Below are 24,844 nucleotides of genomic sequence, written 5' to 3'. Positions count from 1 at the left end.
TACATAAGAAACAAATGAGTCAGCAAATATTAAGGCCCTTTCTCATGGAGGCCAAGTGGACTTGAATTATGTGGAAAATGAACATGAAGGCAGATTTTATGTGTTGTTGCTGTAATGTTTAATCTGTTACCTCTTCTTCGCTGGTGATGCTGTAAGTGTCATCAGTTTTATGGCAACACAGGAACGTGATGGTTGAGCCCCTGGTCTCTCCAATAGTTCTTGGGGGTTCTCTAGACATTTAAACAGATGTATTGACACAAACTGATATTTAAGACCCAGGTCGCCTCTGGGCGATCCTTCCCACCTCGCCGGCAAGTTAATTAACTTGTCTTAAGCGGCCTGTGTTTTGGGGTAACTACTACATCACTGAGCGAAAGCCCCAGAAGACAAGCAAGCTGTCAGGAGGAAATCCACCAAGAACTCCCCTCCGCCCCCCCCGCAGCGGGCGAATAGGGCGTGTCGTCACGGAGCATGCGCAGAGACGGTGGCGGAAACGGGCGTTCCTAGGGCGGAAGTGACGCGACGCCGGCTTGGGGCTCAGAGGCGGAGTTGCCGGTCCGTGGTGGCGGAGCTCCGGGGCTCCGGAGCGCGGCGGAGCGCGGCGGGCGGAGGCCCTGACGGGTGAGGCCTGCGTCTGGGCCGCGTGCCTGGCGGGGGGCCCGGCGCTCGCGCCCCGTCTCGGCCCTGGAACCTGGGCCTGGCGCGTGTTGGTACCGTCTCCGTGGTGACGGAGCGCTCCTTCCCAAGGACAGGTTTCCCCGGGCCGCGATTGTGACGTGTGCGTGGGCCCGAGTGGCCAGGAGACGGGGAGGCGCGGCGGAGGCGGGCGAGCTAGGCCGCGGCGAACCGGGGTCTGCCGGGCAGGAGGCCGGTGGGGAGCGCCCAGGGTGGCCGACGCCAGGCCGCGGCGAGCCGGGGAGGACCCAGCCGGAGCCTGGACGCACTGTTTTGGTTTGAGTGGCTTCTGGAGGAAGAGGCGGGGACGCCCTGCTCCGCCTCGTTCTGTGTTTACGCGTTTTGGCCTGATCTCTGGCTTCACCTGGGCGAAGAGATTAATTAAGTCTTGGGGTTTGGAAAGCCGCCCTCCCCACAGATAAGGCTTTACGAAATCTTGGGCAGGGTGACTTCGCTCTTAGGCTGTCTGGACTGCTTTCACGGCTCCGCCTCCCTCTCCCGACCCCTGGGCGACGCTGCCCTGTGTTTGGACAGGTACGAAGGTGGTGCCGGGCAGGTCTGTGCTGTTAGGACTTAGCTGGCGTGGACGCCTGTATTTCTCTACTGAGAAATACGAAGGACAGTTTGTTCCTCAAGAGTTTTGTTGGAAAACGCGGTGGCATTTGACTGCGATACATTTCCGGCTCTAGAGCTGCAAGTTAGTAGTGTGTTAGAAACTTAGGTGGAAAAGTTTTCATCGCTGCTTCCCGCCAGCGGTGAAATTTCGTGATCAGTACAGGAACAGATACTAATTAATCTTTTAGGGTTCAACCCAAGAACATTTGAAAAAGATTATTTGAATAACATTTGTTAAAGTGGGCTGGTTGTGGGCTTAGGAGCTTTAAGGTGCTCTCCAGGTGTGGAGACGAGGCTGAGGCCAAGCGCTGGCCTCCATTCTGATCTCTGTGTCCTTCCCGAATGTTAGGGTTACAGGCAAACAGCACCACCTTGGACTTATAAGTTATATGATTTCTACAAGAATATATTTGACTATGCTGGAAATGACTTGTTAACTACTACCCCCACCCTGCCCATCCTCTGTTAAATTTCAAACAAAGTCGTTTTCAAATTGTTACATTAGTTGCATACTGTTTGCTTTTACGATTGTAGCCATGTATGTGAAATTTAACCAGTGAATGCATTTTCTAGGACAAAATAACATCCTTGCATTATTAGTTGCAATTTTTAAAGAGTGCTGTTTAAAAATAATTATTTAGGCTTATTTTATGAGTGTTTTGCCTGCATCTGTATATGTGCATCATGTGTATGCCTGGTGGCCACAAGTCAGAAGAGGGTGTCAGATCCCCCTGGACTAGAGTGATGGATGGTTGTGAACTACCATGTAGGTGCTGGGCACCGAACCAGGGTCCTCTGCAAGAGCAAAAAGTGCTCTTTACTGAGCCATCTCTCCAGCCCCTAGGATGCTAAGTTTTTATGCTTGATCCTATCTATACATTTTTATTTATATACATTTGCACTATACAGGTAAGGAATTATCTGTAAAGTTTATTTTGACTTATATATTGCCAAGGTCTCACTGTGTAGTCCTCGCTGTCCAGGAACTCTTCATGTAGACCAGGCTGGCCTTGAACTCAGATCAGCCTGCCTCTACTGGCCTTCTGAGTGTTGGTATTGAAGGTGTTTGCCATCAAGCCCAGCCTCACCTGTAAGGTTTATTAGATTGTTTTCTTTTGGAATGTCTGTTAGTATCTAAAATTTGGGCTTTATGTACTTATGACTCTAAAGTTTACACTTTTCAATGAGCCTTCAAAATTACAAATTTCCTGTTCTATATACCTGTGGGCCAAGAGCATAGTATTTTAGAAACGAATTTATGAAAAGTTAAATCAGGCCTGATGTTTTATCACCTGGGATTCTAGCGCTTGGGAGGCTTAGTTGGATGTGTGTGTGAGTGTGTGTGTGTGTGTGTGTGTGTGTGTGTGTGTATGTGTGTATGTGTGTATGTGTATGTGTATGTGTGTGGGCGGGGTGTCATATGCTTGAGGCCAGCCTGGACTATAGTACATAGAGCCTTTCTCAACAGAGAAAACAAGTACAACTGGGTGGCAGCTGGGCAGAATGTAGGAATACTCAGCTGTGAAAGCACTGGAGATAAAGATGTCTTCAGCAATGCAAATTAACAAGGTCTTTGTTTCAGCCTCCTAGAAAGTTGACTGATAACATCTTTCTGAGAGTATGGTATTCTACAAACTAGGCAAAGGAGCTGAAGAATGAGTAAGGGAACTACCAGGCTATTTTTATCCCCATGAAGATGTATGTATGTATGTATGTATGTATGTATGTATGTATGTATGTTATTTTTGAGACAGGGTCTTGCTATGTATGTAGCCTTGGCTGTCTGGAAGTTAACTATGTAGGCCAGGCCTCCTAAAACTCAGATCTGCCTGCCTCTATTTCCCAAGTGCTGGAAATAGGTCCTATTTTTGTAACTGAAGATTTTTAAAAACATTGGCTGTCAACCATTATCTTAATTATGGTACTTTGCAAGGGTACAAAGTGTTCATGCAGTGTTTTCTGTTGAAGACACACAGACACGGGGCTTTTTATTGCCAGTTTGCTTTTATTGACTTTATTCTTGAAATTTCTGACTAATAAAAGGACTAGGAGAAGTGAAGTTGGAATTTTTTTTCTGTTATTTTATTATCCCCCACTCCTGGAGCATTTAAATCAAATGCTAGAAATCAAGCCTTTTCACTCTTAATTAGTAGCTAACTGATAATTTTTTAAAAAGACTTTAATTGTATCACACAGCTCTTTTGGAAGCTTAATTGATAGGGTAGGTGAACTATCTAAACTTTAAAAATCCAAGTTTAGCAGGACGGTGGTGGTACACACCTTTAATCCCAGTAATCCGGAGGCAGAGGCAGACAGATCTCTGTGAGTTCAAAGCCAGGCTGGTCTACAAGAGTCAGTTCCAGGATAGCCTCCAAAGCCACAGAGAAACCCTGTCTTGAAAAACAAAAACAAACAAAAAACAGGTTTAAGCCGGGAGTTGGTGATGCATACCTTTAATCCCAGCACTCTGGAGGCAGAGGCAGGTAGATTTCTGAGAGTTCAAAGCCATCCTGGTCTACAGAGAGTGCCAGGATAGGCTCCAAAGCTACATAGAGAAACTCTGTCTCGAAAAATAAACAAAAAAAATTTCAAAGTTTAACTTCATATGGAGCCACTGGAGGAAATACTACCACAAAAGGCTGCTCTGTTTGGGGCTTGTAAAAAAGCCCAAGAACAGTAAAGATGATAATGAAATGCTTTTAGCTATTTGCTTAGCTGAATGCCTACTGTCTCTTATTTACCTCTAGATATTAGTGAATTCTAGAAATAATAAGATTGGGTTTTAGTGCAAAGATGGCATAGAGTAATGATTCTCAACCTCCATAATGCTGCAACCCTTTAATACAGTTCCTCATGTTGTGGCCCAAACCATAAAATTATTTTTGCTGCTACTTCATAACTGATATCTTGGCACTGTTATGAATTGTAAATATCTGTAATATCTGAAAATGTTTTCTCATGGTCCTAGGTGACCCCTGTGAAAGTGTCAGTTGACATCCAAAGGAGTTGTGACCGGCTGGTTTAGAGTGTCATAGAGTGTAGTTTACAGCCTGACACACATAAAGGAGTTGTGTTGGTATTAGAACTTTGGGACTGTGGTAGGAAAAGTTCACTGTAGCATTTCAGGCATTGGTTTCTAGACATATATGTCAGACCCTTCAATTAGTTAGTGACTGGGAGTTTTTTATTTACCTTTATTTACCTTTATTACCTTCTTTCGCTTAGTGTACTTGTTTCTTAGGTGTGCTTTAGAGACAAGGAAGTAGAGTCCAACTAAGCTTGGCCTGTCCTTTGCTCTGGGTGGTAGTGAAACTATACTTGTCAGGCATTACCACATGGTGATGCAGTGACTTTGTACATTGCTTCTCCACTGGGCTTTCATGACTTTGGCATCCTTGCTGAATTCCAGTGTTTCTAGTAGCTTTCTTGTCATTTCAATGTATTTTTTATCTGTGGGAAGAGTGGAACACAGTTACTGTGTGGGAGTTAGAATTTTTTTTCTAATTTAAAATAATGATTCAGGTTGTGTTTATCCATGCTTAATTTTTTTTTAAATTAGAAGCTTATTTTAATAAAAGTAAAAAACAAACCAAAATAATAATAGAATGGCTTTTGTAAAATATTGCCATAGTTTTAATAGCATTGATTTCATACTTCTGTGCTCCTGAGGAAAAAACCCAGGGCTTCATGTAGGCTAGGCAAATACTTTGCCAACTCACTACATTCCCAGGTCTTTGCCTGTGTTTGTGTGGAAGCCAGAGGTTGATGATAAGTTTTTCCTCTGTGGTTCTGAAGATAGTCTCTCATTGAACCTGGAGTTTGCTGATTCAGCTAAACTGGCTGGCTAGTGAGCCTCTAGGATCTGCTTGTCTTTCTTCCAGAAGCTCTGGGGTTTACAAGTATGTGCCTGGGGATATGAACTCAGGTACTGATGCTTGCAAAAGCAAGTATTTACCCACCAAGCCATCTCTCCAGTCCCCGCCCCCCCTTTTTTTTTTTAAAACTAGTTTGAGAGAGGGATTATTAAAATGAATTTTGTATCAACATGGTCATTTAAAACAATAACATTTATAAATATTTGCAGAAATTTAAATACTACATTGAGTTATAAACTTAGGCATATGCCCCCAAAATTAAACTATTTAAGATATTCGATATAGCTTGGTGGAGAGTAAATTGAACTTAATCACAACTTAAGTTCAGAGATGTGGTATCCAGTTTAGATGGTGTTTCAAAGTGTGTGCCTCATCCTCTGGCTTCTGGTAGACTTCTTTTATAAAACTAGTCAGTTCTAGGCCGGGCATTGGTGGCACACGCCTTTAATTCCAACACTTAGGGGGCAGAGGCAGGCGTATCTCTGAGTTCGAGGCCAGCCTGTTCTCCAGAGCGAGTGCCAGAAAAGGCTCCAAAGCTACACAGAGAAACCCTGTTTTGAAAAACAAAACAAAACAAAAAACCCAAAACCAAAAACCAAACTGTTAGACCCCCGAAAACTCAAGTATCCGGGGTCTCAGGCCAGGTTCGCGGTCACCCCAATCACCAGGCGGATTCGAGAGCTTGCTGCAAACTGCACGAGGCTTTATTGTAATTTAACGAACTAACCCCATGTTAGCTCGGGTCTTTCACCCACCCGCCATGGCAGACGGCTAGAAAAAGACGGCTCCTAAGGTCTCCCCAAAGATCTTATAGGGCAGCGTAAGGGGAGTGTCTAGGGGTACGCACAGGCTCATGATTGGTGTGCCTCCAGGCTTGGAGGGCTTGCCCTGTGTTGATTGGTCAACTGGTTGTTATGGCTCATAGGCCCTCCCAGGGTGGTTGCTATGCTCTCTACGTCATTGCTGTGCGCTTGTCCGTAAAGCACACCCAGGGTCGTAAAGCATAGCGCCACCAGCTAACTTCTGATTGGTTCCTTGTCACAAGACAGGCATCTGACCTCTAAGTGACCAAGGCAGGTATATGGCAAGCACATGTTCGGCTGTTATGGCTGCCAAAAGGGAAGCCGGTTCCTTCAAAACTAGTCAGTTTTTTCAAGTGGCATTCATCCAGTGTAGTTTGCATCTCCTTGGATGGTACAGTGTTTCCATGGGAGAGCTCATCCATTCAGTGGTGCCTGCCATTATTGGTGGAGAAGACATGCAACAGCAGCAAGCATGTCTTTTGGTTTCTCACCCCTATTTTCTATTGAGATTGGGTCTCTTTGTGTGTAGCCCAGGCTGAACTATACTCCTGCTTCAGCAGCCTTATACCTAGGATTACAGTGTTGCATCATGGTACCTAGCTGGACCATGGCTTTTTATTTTCTTCCCAATCTCATTATGAAACCGTGGCTGGTCTCAAATTTGATACAATCTTCCCTCAGCTTTTAAAGTGTTGGCCTGTAGCATTATGCCTAGTTGATAACATTTTTTAATAATTCCACAAGTGACTAGCATCTACTGCTGTGCTTTCTTTTTTTAATGTAAATTTAAATTTTACATATCAATCCCAATTCTCCCTCCCCTCATCCCACTCCCCTTGCCTTTCCCTACCCCCACCTCCTGTCTGCTCCTCAGAGAGGGTATGATCTCCCATGGGGAGCCAAGGAAGTTTATCCCATTACCACATTGAGAAAGCCCTCCCACTTGTGACTGGGCTAAGCAAGGTATCTCTCCACAGTTCATGTACTAGGGATGGATCCTGGTCCCACTGCAAGTGACCTCAAATACTGCCCAGTCCACCCACTGTCACCCGAATTCAGGGAGTCTAGTTCAGTCCTAAGCAGGTACTGCTATGCTTTTTAAGTAGAAACTTCATTGAGCTGTGAAATAATTAGATTAGTTAGCAGTCCCCCCCCCCCCGTTTCCCTCCTTGTTAGATACCCTTGTAATGACTTAGAAGTGCTATAGCCAATCTTAATTTCATGTGGCTGTATCAATACAATTAATGATTGTTTTGAGTCTGTGATGTACTCTGTAGGTTTTCTTTGAGTAAGTTCCTCATTGTTTTTCCTTTTCTCAAAAGTGAATCAGATTAGAAAACCATTTGAAGCTGGGCCGGTGGTACATGCCTGTATTTCAGCACAAGAGAGGCTGAGGTTGCTGTGACTTTAAGACAAGCCAGGGCTACATAGCATGTACCCAGTCTTAAACACAAACAAAACAGAACAGAACCTTTTGAGTCTTGCAGTTTTTGTGGTCCATCTGTAGTAGTAGTGTTTGTTAATTAAGTCAGTGAGCATTTACTGGATCTATGATAGATTTTTCAACACTACATATTTCATGCATGCTATACTTTAAAAACATAAGACATTTTTATTGTATGTGTGGGGATGAGGTGCAAGCTCCACCAGCCACATGTGGAGGTCAGAGGACAACTTTTAGGAGGTTTTTCTCTCCTTGCAACTTCTATGGATTTTAGGGACTGAACTCAGGTTGCAAGGCTTTGTAGGATAGGCTCCTTTACCCCTGGAATCTTTTATTTTTTAATGCCCATTATTTATTTATTGCTTTATTTTTTGAGATTGTAAGACAATTAAATCATTTCCTCTTCTCATTTTCTTTCTCCAAACCCCTCCTCAGTTAGAACATCCTCCTTGTTCTCTTTCAAACTCATGACTTTACTCATTAATTGCTGTTACACACACACAACACACACACACACACACACACACACACACACACACTTTCTCTCTCTCTCTCTCTCTCTCTCTCTCTCTCTCTCTCTCCCTCTCTCCCTCTCCCTCTTCCTCTCCCTCTCCCTCTCCCTCCTAAATATAACCTGCTCAGTCTGTGTTGGTATCACTTTTATGTATGTTTTCAGTTAGTGCCTACTTATTTTTTCCCTTTTTAAAATTTAAATTAGAAACAATCTTACTTTATATATCAATCCCAATTCCCTCTCCCTCCCATTCTCCCCTGCCCCCCACCAACCCCCATCCCATCCTATTTTTGTTCCATAGAAAGGGTGAGGCCCTTCTATGAGAGATCAAAGTTTGTCATATCATTTGGGGCAGGGCCTAGGTCATCCCCCGTGTGTCTAGTGCCTACTTATTTTTAATAAATATGTATGTGGATAAAGTAAATGAATACTAGAAGTTAAGGTAGGTTTTCTTTTTTTTTTTTTTAAGATAATATCATTAAATCCAAAAGGAAAGGATAACACCAATACAGGTAGAGGAAAAAATAGGTTTTTTTTTTTTTTTTTTTTTTTTTGAGACAGGGTTTCTCTATGTAGCCCTGACTGTCCTCGAACTCTGTAGACCAGGCTGGCCTCAAACTCACAGAGATCCACCTGACTCTGTCTACCAAGTGTAGGGATTAAAGGCGTGTGCCACCACTTCTGGCAAGTGGGATTATTTTAAGGATCCAGCTGAGAAGTTTACAGGGTTAAATAACTGGTTTCCTATTTGGCTGCATACAGGATTAAGGGTATTTAGATCGACTAGGGCAGGGGAATGTGTGTATGTGTGTGCACATGTACACAATCATTGTAATTGTTTTCTTTTATAGACTCTTTAGTAGTTCTAATATGAAAGCAGGGTTGAGAAATGATGGTTCAGGGTATCACAGTGCTGGGTGAGGATACAAGCAGAATGTTAGCATAGCTTTACTTTGTGGTAATCCAAACTCTAGAAACGGGGAGAGAAGGGGGATGGGAAGGCCTCAGTTATGAGGGGAACATGGTGTTCAGGTGTTCTATATTGAAAGGAAGAGTTAATTCAATATTACTTAATGAAATACTGGTATTTATTTTTATTTTATGTGTATTGGTGTTTTGCCTGCATGTATGTCAGTGTTAGTGTGCTGGTTCCCCTGGAACTGGAGTTACAAACAGTTGTAAACTGCCATCTGGATACTAGGAATTGAGTCTTTATCCTCTGGAAGAGCAACCAGTGCTCTTAACCATTAAGCCATCTCTCTAGCTGCCAAAATATCGATACTTAACACTCTGTCTGTCTTCCCCCCTCCACCACAATACCTATTTCGAGAGGCCAGCATATTTATATTGGCAGTGTCTATATTAAAATACTGTTGGTTCCTTTGCTTTTGGTTAAAATAGAAGCAGAGGTCTTGGCTTTCCAGGAGAGCTGCATTGCATTGAGTTGAGTTTTGTTTTGAGACATCTGTTTTTTGGCTTTTCAACTCACTGTGGCTTCCTGAGTCACACTAGCTTTAATAGCTTCTCAATTTTCATTTTAAAGGAATATTTCTCATGTTTAAGGCATGTAAATATTTAAAATTAGAATTGAAATCTATATTTTTGTGTGTGTGGTGCTGGGCTTGAACCTAGGGCCTCTTACATGAGGAACAAGTGCTGGACCCACGGAGTTGTATCCCTATCCAAAAGTTACATGTGTTTTGAAAGTTAAGTGTAAGATTTTTTCTTAGTTAACAGTGTTTAACTTGTATGTATTATTCTTTTTAGAGTCACAATGACGTCCTTTCAAGAAGTCCCATTGCAGACTTCCAACTTTGCTCATGTCATCTTTCAAAATGTGGCTAAAAGTTACCTTCCTAACGCACACTTGGAGTGTCATTACACCTTAACTCCGTATATCCATCCACACCCCAAAGACTGGGTTGGTATATTCAAGGTAAGAAAGCTTCTGAATATGCTTTCCATGTAGATTATTTATCTTTCTAGAAATGACATTTTGTGTGTGTGGGTGTGTATATGTGTGTATATGTGGGTGCACAGGCCATGGTTTGTGTCTAGTCAGGACAACTTTGACGGAGTTGGTTTTGTCCTTCTACCATGAAGGTTTCAGGGATTGAACTCAGGTCATCGGGGTTGGGGCAGGCGCCTTTGCCTGAGGAGCCATCTCTGCAACCTGTATATTCTCTTTAAACAGATTTGGATGTAGCTTATACTAACCTTGTATTAATAAACACTATATTAAAGTTTCAGTTTTATATAGGGCAGTTTCGGCACACACCTTTAATCCCAGCACTAGGGAGGCAGAGGCAGGTGGATCTCTCTGAGCTTGAGGGTACACTTTTGTTCTACAGAATGAGTTCCAGGAGATCCAGGGCTACACACAGAAAGCCTGTCTCAAAAACCGAAACAAAACAAACAAAAAAGTTCAGTTTTGTAAACAATCACCATGGAATACTATAACCCTGTGCAGTCATTTAAACAAACACTGGTGACTTAGTTCCACTGGTTTTCTTCTCCGTGATCAAAAGATCCAACTTGGGTAAGATATTTGTGAAAACTGTTTAGAATCATTCTGTGTGTGACAATCTTGTGTTGTCTGTCCTGGGGATTGAACCCAGCGCTTCATGGGCAAATACTGTACAAGTAGCTGCATCCTCAACTCAGAATCTTTTACAGAAATATTCTAAATTTTCTCCCATTTCACACTTAAAGGGGAAAAAAACCCATTTTTTTTTTTTTTAGATTCTCAAATTGTGTACTGTCTCTAGTCATTTGTGATTGATTTTGTACAGCTATATAGCCATGTATTACCTCTTTTGTTATGTATCACTTAAATATTACTCACACTGTAATTGTCCCGTTTTTAGGTGAATATTTCATTTTATTGGAAAGAACAGTAAATTCCTTGTTGGCTGGTTCACACAATCATATTCTCTTAATATTTACTTGAAAATTATTTCAGTGGTTACTACTTGGTATTCACCATGCTGGAGGTTTCTGCAATTTTCTGGCTCTTCAGAATAGTAGAGAACAAACATTGTCATTTGATTAGTGAAAGTAATTCATGGCTAGCCAAACATAGATATGATTTCAAATTGAAACTTTGATTGAAATTTGATTGTCTCATCTGTATAAATTAAATAGCAAGAAATAAAAAGTTGGCACATTAAATCTCTATAAGTGAAAGTCCACCTGACAGAAGGTAACAAAATTGCATTTTTCGTAAAACCAAAGGGTGGTTTCTTCTGGTGTTTTCAGAGAGTCTTAACTCTGTACCCCTGTTTAGGCTAGAATTCTCTGTATACCTTAGGCTGCTCCAAAATAGGACAATTTACCTCACTTAGCCTTTCAAGTGCTGAGATTCCATATGTGCTATTGAATCCTTCATTTTTTTGATACTCCTCAGTAGCTTCATTTGAAACTTACTTTTGTGTTCTCTCAAGGCACCTCACATTCTAAAATAGAGGTACAGTCATTGAAGCATTTTATGAGATCTAGTATTTGTGTGAGATAGCAGTATTAAGGTAATAATACTGATTGTGGGTTTTCCTGAAAAAATAGGTCGGAGAGAAAGATAAGAATAGGGAAACGTGATTGAAGGAGAGGAAAGGATTTCTAATAATGACATAAGCAATAGCATAGAAATGAGACTGTCGGGAGAATGAGTAAGAGTTGTGCACTGTTTGTTTTGTGATTCCATGCAGCTCATGATTGCCTGGAACTCACTATGTTGCCCATGCTAGCCTTGAATTTGTAACAATCCTCTGGCCTCAGCCTTCTGAGGGCTGGAGTTACAGGTATAAAGCACAATGCAGGGTTGAGCTTTGAACCTCCCCCCCCCAACATTTATTTGTGAGCATTTTGCTGTTTGTGAGCATTTTGCCTGTATGTATGTATATGAACCAAGTTTGCCTGAAGCCAGAAGGAGAGTCTCAGATCCCATGGAACTGAGTTACAGAAGGTTGTGAGCCACCATGTTGGTGCACCAACCGAATCCTGGTCTGTCTGTAAGAGTAGCAAGTGCTTTTAACCACTGAGCGGTTTTCCAGATCTGTTTTTGTTTTTTGAGACTAGGTCTCCTGTAACTCATGAAGCCTGAGCCAGCTTCAGACTCACTATCCATCTCTGGCTCACTTTGATGGTTTTGTTTGTTTGTTTGTTTGTTTTTGTTTTTGAAGCCCGGTTTCTCTGTATTGCTTTGGAAGCTGTCCTCAAACTCACTGAGATCCACCTGCCTCTGCCTCCCGAGTGCTGGAACTAAAGGCGTGCGCCACCAACGCCCAGCCTCTGGCTCACTTTGATTTCTTGGTCCTCCTGCTTTGACTATGAGAGTGCATTATCACACCAGGCTGAGGTCCATGGTCTTAGGTTAGTGTTTATGCAGTTTACAAAGTGTATGGACTTAATTTAGAGGAGTTGAGAGAGAATTGCATGTGGTCACATTTAGTTTTAGGCCAGTTTATAGATTCTTCCTGGGTGTGGGAAATCTTTGTGTATGTGTGAGCTATTTGTGACATTCACCATAAATCTTTATATTTCCCTTCATACTAGTTTTTATATTGTGGATTTAGTTTCAGTTTTTATTAATGAATGGATTGTTTGTCAGATAATTCATTGAACTCTATTTCTTGAGGTTATTTCCTTTTAGTTTAGTGATTTTTAAGATTTATTTTCTTCCATTTATTTTCTTCCTTCGAATCTTGCATTCTTCAGTAGAATTTTCCCATTTTGTGAATTTCATAAAGTAGCCTCCTCTTTGAGCCATCCTAGGCTTGTTTTGTACAGGGAAGACTTTCACCGTATACCCTGCCCAAAGGTTTTTAAATCTTTCACTGGGATGTGTTATGTTGTCCTTTTGTGTAATTACCCCAATCAGAAAGCAAGTTTCATGAGTTTGTTCTCTTTCTCCCTCTTGTGTCTGTCTGTGGTACTGCTTAAGCACCCAAAGTATCCTGGTTTTGTCAGTGCCATGTTAGGTGAGGCAGAAACCCTCATAGCCCATCAAAAAGTCAAAATGTTAGATATATGTACCACTCTTCCCCAACCCCCTCAGTTGTGCCTATTGAGGGGGAGGGAAGACCCTTGCAGTTGTTAGAAAACAATTCTATGTTTTTCAGTGGAGCTGTTCTTGAAGTTAGTTCCCCCAAAGTACTTGTTTTTGTAATGGGCTTTTGGAGTTCTCTGAAAGGATTTCCTGGATTATTGCACTGTTAAATCGATGGCTGCCTGGGAGCAGAGTATAGGCTGTTTAATCTCCTGTACTCTTGATGTTACTTCACTTTTACTTTCACTTACTTGGTAAAAGGTTCTTTTCATGCATTTTGTATTTTTCTCAGTGCAGACAAAAAGAAGAATCCCTTTTTCTTATTTTCTTTTTCTGCCTTTTATCAAGTATAGTTCTGTCAGGAATTGATAGTGCCAGTGTTGGAAGGAAAGAGGTGAAGTTTCAGAAGGTGTGAAGAGTACCCTCTGTTTCAAGCCTTGAACTTTAAGCTCAGATTCAGTTAGTTCTCACTAATGGTACACAACTCAGTATTGTTTTGTCTATAAACCGAGATTAATAAAATTGTAGGACATGAGGCTGGTGAAGATAGTTCAGAACGTAACACCTAGGCAGGCAGCCGAGTTTAGTCCCCAGAAGAAAAGTTGTCTCGTGGTAAGTGTGCACAAGTACATTCATGTATACATACATACAAACATGAGTGTGCATGTGTATGCACAAACATAAAGTCTAGAAAAAAAATCATAGAATATATAATCTAGGCTGTGTTGGATGTATGGTTTTATATAATGTTGCTAACAATGTACTTGCTTTAAACTTAGCTCTAATATTTAGTACTTAATACAGTATAATTTGTTTAGAAAACACAGTTTGAAATCTGCAATATATTTAAGTTGAAAATGTTACACATTTTAATTTTATTGTTGTATATTGACTGTGTGTGGTACTGGCTTATGTAAGGGCATTTCTCATGAGTGTACAATGTATTTTGAACATCTTTTCTTTCATACCTCTGGGCTGAAAAATATGTTAGTAGATGAAGTGTAAATGATGTTTTAGAATGTAAATACTTTCCTCACCCCAAATTTACAAATTGCTTTCAGGCAAAATTTGCCAAAGATGAGAGATTAGTGGGTTTATTAAAAGTCCACAGTGTGGGGGCTGGGAAGACTAATCAGTAAATTTCCATAAGGGCCTAAATTTGGATCCCTAGCACCCATGTCATAAAGCTGGGTCTACATGTCTGTAGTCCCTGCATTGGGCAGGGAGAGACCAAAGGATCTCCAGGGTTTGCTGAACAGCTATTCTAGCCAAATTGGTTAGCTCCAGGTCAGTGACATAAAACAGGGTGGAGAGTAATTGAGGAAGACACTCAGCATTGACCTCTGGTGTCTCCATGCGTATACATGTGCTGGTGCACACACAACACTCTCAAAAGCCTACGGTGTACAGTGACGTCAGTAAAAAATAATAAAGCAGGAGACTTTGTATTTGACGTGTGTCTATACAGATTTTTTAGAGAAATTAGGTAGCACTTTGCATTTGAATATATACTAGAGACTTCAGTTTATGTAAATTGCTGCAACTTTAGGTCACAGTTTACTAAATCATAATTGGACACACCTGAATTCAAGATTTGTAAACATTACATGCATATCTTAACTTTAGAGCATAATACAAATGCTATATCTAACTAATATTAAGATATTTACTCATCCCTTCTTAAATTTTTCTCCTTTAGGTTGGATGGAGTACTGCTCGTGATTATTACACATTTTTATGGTCTCCTATGCCTGAACATTATGTGGAAGGATCAACAGTCAATTGTGTACTAGCATTTCAAGGTAAGAACTAAAAACTGAAGGACTTGATTAAGTTAACAGCCTGTGTTGTAATTAATTATCTGTTTCAGGAATGTCCAAGTTAGTGTCTTTGTTGAGTGAAAGTCAGATGAATGTAAATATCAAATGTAGGGCACAGGATGTTTTCATAGCTATCAGAATGCTTTTCTTTTTTAAATGAAACACACTTGGAGTATCTTATGAAAAGGTGTTTTGGTTTTTCAAGACTGGGTTTCTCTGTGTAGCTTTGGAGCCTATCCTGGCACTCACTCTGGAGACCAGGCTGGCCTCAAACTCACAGAGATCTGCCTGCCTCTGCCTCCTGAGTGCTGGGATTAAAGGCGTGCGCCACCAACGCCCGACATGAAAAGGTTTTGATACATGTCTTAGGGTTACTGCTGTAGAGAGACAGCATGACCAGGGCAACTCATTAAAAGAGTTAATAGTATATTAACATTTAATATATAACATTTAATAGTAGTGGATGGCTTACAGTTCAGAGGTTCAGTTGGTCCATCATGGTGGGAGCACTTCCTCCACCATGTGGCTGCTGGGAATTGACATGAGGACTTCTGGAAGAGTATTCAAGTTCTCTTAACCATTCAGCCATCTCTCCAGCTCCTGTATGTGGACTTTTTAAGGTCAGATTTAGAGCTCGTTTTGTTATATTTCCTTTTTTTCTTAAAAGGTATGGATTTATTTCTGTTTTTCTGTTTTTGTTTTTGTTTTTTCAAGACAGAGTTTCTCTGAGTAGGCCTCACTGTCCTAGAACTCACTCTGTACACCATGCTGGCCTCAAACTCACAGATATCCACCTGCTTGATGTGTGCCATCACTACCTGGTCCCCTGTCATTATTGTGAATGTTTTTCTTTTAAAAATGAGTTAACTTATTGGATTTGTTCTAATGACTAATGTATTTATTAGTGACTTAACAAAAATGCAGAAATGTCTAGGTTTTCCTGTCTGCAAAGCACAGAAACAGTAAAGTTTTACAAATTCAGTCATGGTTTTAGTTTGAATTTTATATGTATTTTACTGAACACTGATGTCACATTACAGATTGACTTTTTACTTGTTCATGTTTTTTTTTTAAACAAATAATAGTAAATTGTAGCACTGATTAAGAATACATTTATTTGAAATGCTTTTAAAGTAACCATTTTAGTTTTTTAAAGTTATTATTCAAGAATATCATAGTGTTTTTCTTTTTGAAAATGTTTTAAAATCATTAAACTGTGTGTGTGTATATCTGTTTGTCCATCTCTCTGTCAGAGACATGGAGAGGTGAGAGAACAACTCACAGGGATTGGTTTACTCCTAATGTAAGGGCATTGGGATTGAACTCACAGGGATTGGTTTACTCCTAATGTATGGGCATTGGGATTGAACTCACGGGGATTGGTTTACTCCTAATGTACGGGCATTGGGATTGAACTCACAGGGATTGGTTTACTCCTAATGTATGGGCATTGGGATTGAACTCACAGGGATTGGTTTACTCCTAATGTATGGACATTGGGATTGAACACAGGTTGCCAGGTTTGGCTGTCAGGCTTCGTGGATAGTGCCTTTACCAGCTGAGTCATGGTTCTGGCCCTTTAGTCTTGTTTTAAAGGTTGATTTCATTTTCTGTGTATGGATGTTTTGCTTGCAGATAGGTCTGTGTATCCAAGTGAGTGCTTGCTATCAATAGAGGCCAGAAGAAGGTATTGGATCTCCTGTAACTGGAGTTAGAGATGGTTGTGAGCTGCTATGTGGGGGCTGGGAACAGCCTGTGCTCTCTGCAAGTGCAGCAAGTGCTTTTAACCAGTTGCTGAATTGCAGTACTTTTAATTAAAGCACCCACTTTGATCAGGTATCCGCAGTGTTTCTACTGATGCTCTGTTCTTGCTGTTAGAGCCAAATCTAACCCCATATTATGTATATTTGTCAAGTCTCAATCTCCTTGGTGTCTTGTCATCCTGAGGAATGCTCTTGAGCTTGTCTCATTTGGGATTAGTTTGCTGTTTTCTCATGATAAGATCGAGATTACACATTTTGGGGGGGAAGAGTGTCATAAAGTAATATACCTTTCTCAGCATTGTGTTTGGGAGTGCTTAATATGTCTCATTGCTGCTGGTGTTCATTTCATCACTGATGGTCTGGACTCTGCTTCCTTAAAGTTAGTAGTTTTCTATTTGTTTTTAAACAGTGTTGTGGAGTGAACTACTTTAAAACTATGAAAATACCTGCTTCTCTTTGTTTCAGTGCCTTCAGTGTGTTTTGTTTATAATAGTTATTATTGTGGTGCACACAATTTTTGCCTTAGTTGAAATTGTTTTGTTACAGTTAACCTTTTCCATGAACTCATTTTCTTCTAAGAAATAAAGCCTGATAATATTTTTAAACATTGTACTCTTTAAAGTAGTAAAGCTTTTGTTGAAATTGTTCTGGCTTTGGCCCTTAGGAGTGACTTCAGGTGGGCTGCCATTTTTTTTTTTTTTTTTTTCTGATATGCCCTATTATTTTTTCAAGTTTGTTTTTGATGGCCAGCAAGATAATTGAGCCCGTAAAGAAACCTGATGGCTGAGTTTGCTTCCTGGAACCCACATTGTGGAAGAGAAAAGGGACTACTGGAAGTTGTCTCTGACCACCACATGCTCTCCATGGCATGCTTGTGCACGAGTGTGCGCACATCCACACAAAATAAATACATAAATGCAATTTTAAAATTCAAATATGTTAAAGGCTACCTTTTGCTCACTAAGTACCATAAAAAGTTTTCTGGTTTACCTTGTATTCTGTCTGTTTCTAAGGAGAAAAGCCAGCTTTGGGTTAAAATTGGGTGAATGAAGAAGGTATCATTTAGGACATATATTAGTAGGTAATAGGTTTTAGATTTTGGGGTAGTTCCTAAGTGAATACACTCATCTTTGTGTATTCTTCATTTATGAGACTCACTGTGATTCTAGGATTCATTCATATGTCTACTGTATTTCCTTAGATATGTATTTGCCTCTTAATGTGTACAGCTAACCCTCAGTGTAGACAGCTACACCTGTCCTCAGTGATTTGGAGATCTAAGATATAAAGCACCTACAAAGATGGGTGGGGTGGCAAATGGAAGTATTTTCCAGCTATATGGGAGGCCAGTGCAGAAGGATTTTAAGTTTGAAACCATGTCTTGATATCAGCTTTTTTTTTGAAGGCCTTAGGATGTAGTTCAGTGGTCAAGTACTTGCTTAGCTTGAGTGAGGCCCTCATTCAGTCTGCAATACCACCTAGCGTCCGTACTCCCAAAGGCATGTACTTCGTGAGTAATAATGTAGAGTATAGAATTACAGGCTTTTTTAGGTTTAAAAAAATTGTGATATTTAAAGAGGTGAAGATTAATTTTGAATTAGGACAGTCCAGCAAATTTAAAAGGGAGAATAACAAATTGAAAAAGAAGAAACTAAGTATCGAACATGGTATTTTTCAATTAGTAATGTTATAAACACATCTGAAGAGCTTAAAGAACTTAGATGGCTTCATCCCGAATGGAGCTCTGAAGTTGTAAATCTTACTATTTTTTTCTTGTGCAGCACTAGTGGGCTTCATTGTCTTTTTTTTGCCTTTATACAGTTAACATATGTAGCATATTCCTATTGTTAATATTTCTTTTTTACATCAATGGATGTCTAACTGGAGGGAACATTTCTTAAATCATGTATTCTCCAGTCCCACTCCCTATCCTTCGATTTTTATTGGGTTTTCCCTTACTTTCTCTCCATCCAGCCTCTTTCTCATTTTGAAGTACAGACTTGCCTTTCCTTGTGTTGATTTTGCCATAGTTGAGATAGAGGGAGGATGCTGGGAGGTGGTAGCACACACCTTTAATTCCAGCACGTGGGAGGCAGAGGCAGGCGGATCTCTGTGAGTTTTGCTAGTTCCAGGACAGCCTCCAAAGCCACAGAGAAAACACACAAACAAAGATACAGAGGGAGGGGCTGGAGAGATGGCTCAGTGGTTAAGAACACTGGCTGCTCTGCAGAGGACCCAGGTTCAGTTTACAGTACCCTTGTGGCGACTCCCAACCATCTGTGTAACTACAGTCCCTGTGGATCTGATGCCTACTTCTGACCTCTGCAACTACCACGAATGCAGGTGGTACACAGATGGTACCCATACACATCAATAAAAAAGATAAAAGGGGAATGGATGTGTATGCTTATATCTAGAAGATAAAGCTTGGGGTGTGTTTGCGAAGGAAGAGTATAGCTCTGATTGATAAATTTGTGAATAGGAAAGACTCATTCTAGATATGTTCAGAGTAATAGTATGGAGGATGAGATGGGAAATATTGTTAAGTAAACATTTTATAATAGCAAGTTTAATAATTTTTGTTACCCATCTTTTAGGATATTACCTTCCAAATGATGATGGAGAATTTTATCAGTTCTGTTATGTTACCCATAAGGGTGAAATTCGTGGGGCAAGTACTCCTTTCCAGTTTCGAGCTGCTTCTCCAGTTGAAGAGCTGCTCACTATGGAAGATGAAGGAAACTCTGATATGTTGGTGGTGACCACAAAAGCTGGTCTTCTTGAGGTGAGCACCTACAGTGAGGCATAGAGCTCGCCATGATTGGCGTTATGAGAACTTTTAGATTATGCCAAGAAGGGCTAACTACCAGAAGCAAATGTTTTAAAACTAAAATTATAAGTGAGTACATGTGTAGAAGCCAGAAGTCAATGTTGACTGTTCCTCAGTCTCTCTCAATCTTAGTTTTTGAGATGGGGGTTCTCATTGTACTTGGAGTTTGCCAACTGAGCTAGAGCAGCTAGCAGAGTTAGTCTTTTGGTCAGTTTCTTTTTTGGTTCCATTGTGGTAGGCATTGTTAGATGAGTACCAAGAAGATACCTGATTTAGGGCCTAAAGTTGTCCTGTGCACAGTACCTAGTACGATAGGACAGCCTTGGAGAGCACTTAGACCAAGGCTTGAATCCTGTTTCCCCACAATGGGCTTTCTTCTTCAGGTGGCCTAATCCATTTGATTGCTGAATTGTTCAGATTTCGGGATGGAACTGTCTGGGAGAATGTAGTGAAACAGTACATTCAACTATAACTCACATTTGGAAACTGTGGGTTCACTGGTCTAATGATGCCATACATTTTAGTTTTTAGTAATTATGAAGTGAGAAAAAAAATCTTGTTTTAAGATCACATTTTCTACTTTATATCTGAAAGCTAGACTTCTGTTTGAAATATTGTGAGTAATTGTATTTAGTCCCTTTATTATAAAAATAGCATTTTAGATTGGTTCACTATTTTAGTTAATTACCTCTATATTTCATATATTGCTGGTAATTGGTTATTCTTTATAGACAGGTGGATCTTTAAAAATAGATACTTAATGCTTTTTATTTTTCTTTGTTTACTTTTGAGAACTGAGACTAGAAAAGGGAAGGCAAGAGGTTATATTGTCATACACTGTCTTCTAGTGAGTGTCACTCTGTCCTGAGACAGTCCATCCAGTAGAAGGAGCTGGTCATCTTTTATTGTGAATTCTTCCATGTCTTTCCTTCCTTGTCCCAGAAATTCCTCTCTTATCTAAATAAGAAATGCAACATTTATAGGGTGACAACTGCCTCTGATCAGGGTTTTAGCCTGATATTTGAAAGCTAGTCAGAGATACTGAAATAAACCCTGTTTCTAGGAATTCAGTGAGCTTTAATATGTGGTTTGAGTACTTGTCAGACCACCCTTATCTGAAGCCCTGCATGGGATGGACATTCTGCTCCCCGTATCTCTGGAGAGTTTTCTCTAATTGGAACACAGCCCAGGTTACTTGCACTTTTTTCCTGCTCCACACATGCTGTGCTCTTAAGAAAATTTTAATTGCTGCCCCTTGGGAAATGGTTTTGTTTTCTGACAAGTCCTTTTAGAATTCTACATTCATTGATGTCTTTAATGATTTTATGAACACCGTACATTAAAAGTGATTAATGAGAAATAGTCTTAGAACTTGTGAACCTGGATTGGATAAGAGACCAGAGAGAGAGAGAGACAGGGAAGAGGGAGAGATCATAAGGGGTGTTTGGCCAAGGGATAGCTATTGATGATAAAATTACTTTCTTAGCTGTGATCACAGGAGTGGTTGAAAAGGAGACTACAGTTGCTAGAGGTACTTGCTCTGAGCTACTTAGGGGTGGAGTGTCCATAATTTTGTTTTGGATGGGTTAGCAAAACAAAACACTTACATAAACAAAACAAAGTTATGTAAACTAATGAATATAATACAGGCCAGATGTGATAGCACATTATATTACATCTGTATTCCCAGCATTTGGGAAGCAAAAGCACGAGGCAGAGTATTAGGCCAGCCTGTTTTGTTCACCCATCTCAAAAGAATAAAATGGGAAATGAACACGGTAGTGTATTGATTAGTGAGTTGAGGAGTATGTGTGTTCTTTAAAAGATTTCAAAATAGGAATTTGGGAGCAGAAAATAGATAAATTTATATATAGTGTTTTGTTTCCCATCTAAGTACTAACTAGACTCAACTCTGCTTAGTTTCTGAACTCAGACAAGGTCTGGCATGTTCCGGTTGGTATGACTATAGACAGTTTGTGTACTTAAAAGAAAAAAGAAAGGAAAAAAAAAAGCTGTGTTTGGGGTTAAATCTAGTACATTGACACATGGCTAGGCAAATACTATTTGTTGAACTTTTATCTCCAGACCTAGATTTATGTTCATTTTAATGATATTTAAATTCTTTAAAATTTTCCTACTAAACTTTAGTAAATATGTCATGAAATGTTATAAATTAATCACTGAATAAGTTTGGTTCTGATAGTTTTTCTATTGTACTGCTTGAAGTTCTGAGTAGATTTAATGCCAAGTTAATAATGGTATTGACCCTTATGATTTATATAGTTGCAGAGTCTTAATTTTCCATTGGCTCATTGGATATCATTTATTACAGTTAATTTTCAGTAGTATAAAAACTGAGTTATTAAATAAACTTTTATCTCTTTCATTTTTTGAAATTCTATACATTCATGTAATATATTTTGGTCAAACCCGTCCACCACCATCTTTCTCTAGTTCTCCTTATCATCCTTCCTCATCAGGTTTTCCACTCTGAGAATATTTATTTTGTGAATTTTGGTGTGGTGTGTTGGTGCAAATAGGGTATCCTAAAAGATTTTTAGCAGTTTATCTTTCACAAGTTATTTCAGATTTTAGTGGGTTTGAGACAGGGTTTCTCTGTGTAGCTTTGGAGCCTATCCTGGCATTCGCTCTGGAGACCAGGCCGGCCTCAAACTCACAGAGATCCGCCTGCCTCTGCCTCCCAAGTGCTGGGATTAAGGCATGCGCCACCAACGCCCAGCCAGATTTTAGTCATTTATATCTGTGATTCTACCACCCTGAGAAACTTAATGTAGGGTATATTTGGGGAAAAACATTTATCAGCTAAATACTTCCTTTATAAATTCTTCCCTGAATCTCTATTTTTCTATGGTTAAAGCAAAGAGTTCTTTTTATAAGAAATACTAACCATTTTATTTATGACCTGTTAGGTCCTTTACTATGGGTGTTGTTTGGTGTTTTCCTACTGGAGTTGATGTTTTCCTGAACTGAGTAGTTAGCAGCATTCCCATAAGAACCAGTGGGAGTTGGTATATTATTATAGCCATAGTCTTTATATTTGCATTTTTACTTAAAACTGTTGTGGGGTGGGGGCTGCCTCTGCAGATACTAGGGTCAGCAGAGAATTGATCCACATGAGGCAAGAAGGAAATACAGTTCATTGTGACTCAGTAGCCCATGTTGGTTCAAAATTCTAGAGTCTGACACTGGGCTGTTTACTTTAGGCATACTTAAGTACAGTACCATTTTGGGAAAAAGTTTCCTGGTAACAATTATCAGTCCCATGTGCACAGTAAAGCTTAAAATGTGACTACATTGAAACTGTTTTGCAAAGTATACGTGACCTCTTCCATAAAGATGGGTTCTGTAGCTTAAGCGCGTAGGGAAGAATCTAGTGTGGTGTCATTCATACAGATAGCTTAGAGTGACCAGGCTACAAAGTTCATGTAGAAACAGATTTAAGGATAAAAGGTCTAGGGAGGAAGAGTCTGGGAGATTGAGGTGTGGCCTTGGTCCTACAGGATATAACACAGGTCACCAGGCTATTAACTACAACTACTCCCAGCCTTCTGTCTGGGAAGCAGGTGTGCATCTTTTTGTTATGGAGACTACCCTGTGTGTTTAAAATTCCTGGTTTCCCTAGTGCTTATTGGTGAGCACAAAGATTTTGTGCCCTTTACACAATTGGCTATGTTTGTATATATATATGTAACACACATTACACACACACACACACACACACACACACACACACTGTGAATTTTCCTAACAGAAGGATAATAGGCTGAATGATATGCAGTAGGTAGAATATAAAAATTTGTGAATTCACTTTTTAAAAGAAGAAAACAGTTTTAATTGGAATGTTTTATGATAAACACTAATTTGAGTTTTTTTTTTTTTAAACAGCTAAAAATTGAGAAGACCATGAAAGAAAAAGAGGAATTGGTAAAGGTGATTGCTGTTCTTGAAAAAGAAACAGCACAACTTCGAGAACAAGTTGGAAGAATGGAGAGAGAATTGAACCATGAAAAAGCACGATGTGAACAGCTGCAGGCTGAGCAGAAGGTTTGTTACACCATTCCAGAAGGGAAGCAGTTGGGGAGACCGTGCGCGTGCGGGTGCGTGCGTGCGTGCGTGCGTGTGTGTACATAATACATACATACATACACACACATATAATACAAGTAAAATGTATTAGTTTTATGTGTTTGGGTGTTTTGTCTACATGTATGTTGCTGTGCACCATGTGCATGCCTTTTGCTGTTGGAGGTCAGAATTGGGGTTTGTTTATCTGGGTGCTAGAAATAGATGTGTCTTCTGCAAGAGCAACGGTGCTCTTAACCACTGGGTCATTCTCTAGCCCCAAGAATGTCACTTCCTATTAGTTTCTGCCACAACCTCTTACACATTTTAAAATAGTCTTTGGTACCAGGCTTGATGTAGATCTGAGCTTTTGGTTTTTCTTACTATGTAACCCAGTCCTTGAACTCTCAGACCCCTTCCATGCCCTCCCAGTACTGAGATTACAGGCATGAACAACCACGTCAGGCTTCTTAAACTATTTCTCGATATTTTATATCCAATTCTATATTTGCTAGACTTGGGGAGAGGTGTGGGGTGTGAAAAATTCATATAGGAATAATAAACACTAAATAAATGGAAGATAGAATGAAGAAATTAAAATTACTCTTCAAAAGCCATAATTTAGCTAGGCATGGGGTACATACCTCTGATCTCAGCACTTTCTGAGTCAGGAAGACTGAGTTCAAGACCAAGTTCACAACAGCATAGGCCACATAATAAGAGCCTTAACTCCTAACTCCCAAACAGCAGCAGAAACAAGGCAGAACTCAGTACCAAGTAAAGTTCTTAATGGGAGAAAGACTGTCAGCTATCATCAAAACAAAACAAAAATCAAAACAAAACCCTACCTAGTTAAAATGGGCATTTATTTCTTGAGCAAAGAGAAATGACTATGTAGAAAATTGGATTTGAGTTCAAAACTGAAAATTATAGAAAAAGGTAGCTATCTGATCATTGGTGAGCTATGTAATAACTCACAAAAGTAATTTTTAGTTGTAGGGAAAACCCTAAAGATTATGATTATATGCATCACAGTCTCTGTCCAGTTGTTAAATCTAGTTGGATATAACATGCCTGTGGAGAGGATTGAAGCTTTTCAGTTGTGAGTTTGTTTTATTGTTCTTCTGACCAACAAGGCCTACTGCTTAGTAATTATTAATTCAGTCATTAGTCAGTGATTCTTGTTCCTTTCCCACCCTCCTCCTTTCCCTCTTCCATCTTGTTTCTTTGAGACAGGCAGACCTCAGGCTTGCCTGGCTCACCTCAGCCCTGAGTGTTGCCATTACAGGTATGTGCTGTCATACATAGCTTGTGGAAAATGAAAATATTTGGACTTAGCGATTTTTTTGGTGTGTAGTTTTCCATAGCAGCACCCTTG

General features: G+C 40.1%; 1 protein-coding gene across 3 annotated transcripts in view; it reads left to right on the top strand.

Moving 5' to 3' along the window:
* Window positions 1-487: 487 nt before the first annotated feature.
* The window catches only part of Tax1bp1 (Tax1 binding protein 1), a 61,622-nt gene continuing 37,265 nt past the window's right edge, over window positions 488-24,844 (top strand). For 2 of the 3 annotated variants that reach the window (XM_027429649.2, XM_027429647.2), the window contains exons 1-5: window positions 488-621; window positions 9,694-9,862; window positions 14,670-14,772; window positions 19,151-19,338; window positions 23,290-23,448. In XM_027429649.2, the coding sequence (XP_027285450.1) occupies window positions 9,701-9,862; window positions 14,670-14,772; window positions 19,151-19,338; window positions 23,290-23,448 (612 nt within the window). In that variant the 5' untranslated portion in view covers window positions 488-621; window positions 9,694-9,700. Of the gene's footprint in view, window positions 622-1,057; window positions 1,210-9,693; window positions 9,863-14,669; window positions 14,773-19,150; window positions 19,339-23,289; window positions 23,449-24,844 lie in introns of those variants that run through there. The other variant, XM_027429648.2, reaches the window with a different exon arrangement.

This window comes from Cricetulus griseus, chromosome 8 (genome assembly GCF_003668045.3).
Source record: "Cricetulus griseus strain 17A/GY chromosome 8, alternate assembly CriGri-PICRH-1.0, whole genome shotgun sequence".
Classification (NCBI taxonomy): domain Eukaryota; kingdom Metazoa; phylum Chordata; class Mammalia; order Rodentia; family Cricetidae; genus Cricetulus; species Cricetulus griseus.
This window is presented reverse-complemented; position numbering and strand designations above follow the sequence as displayed.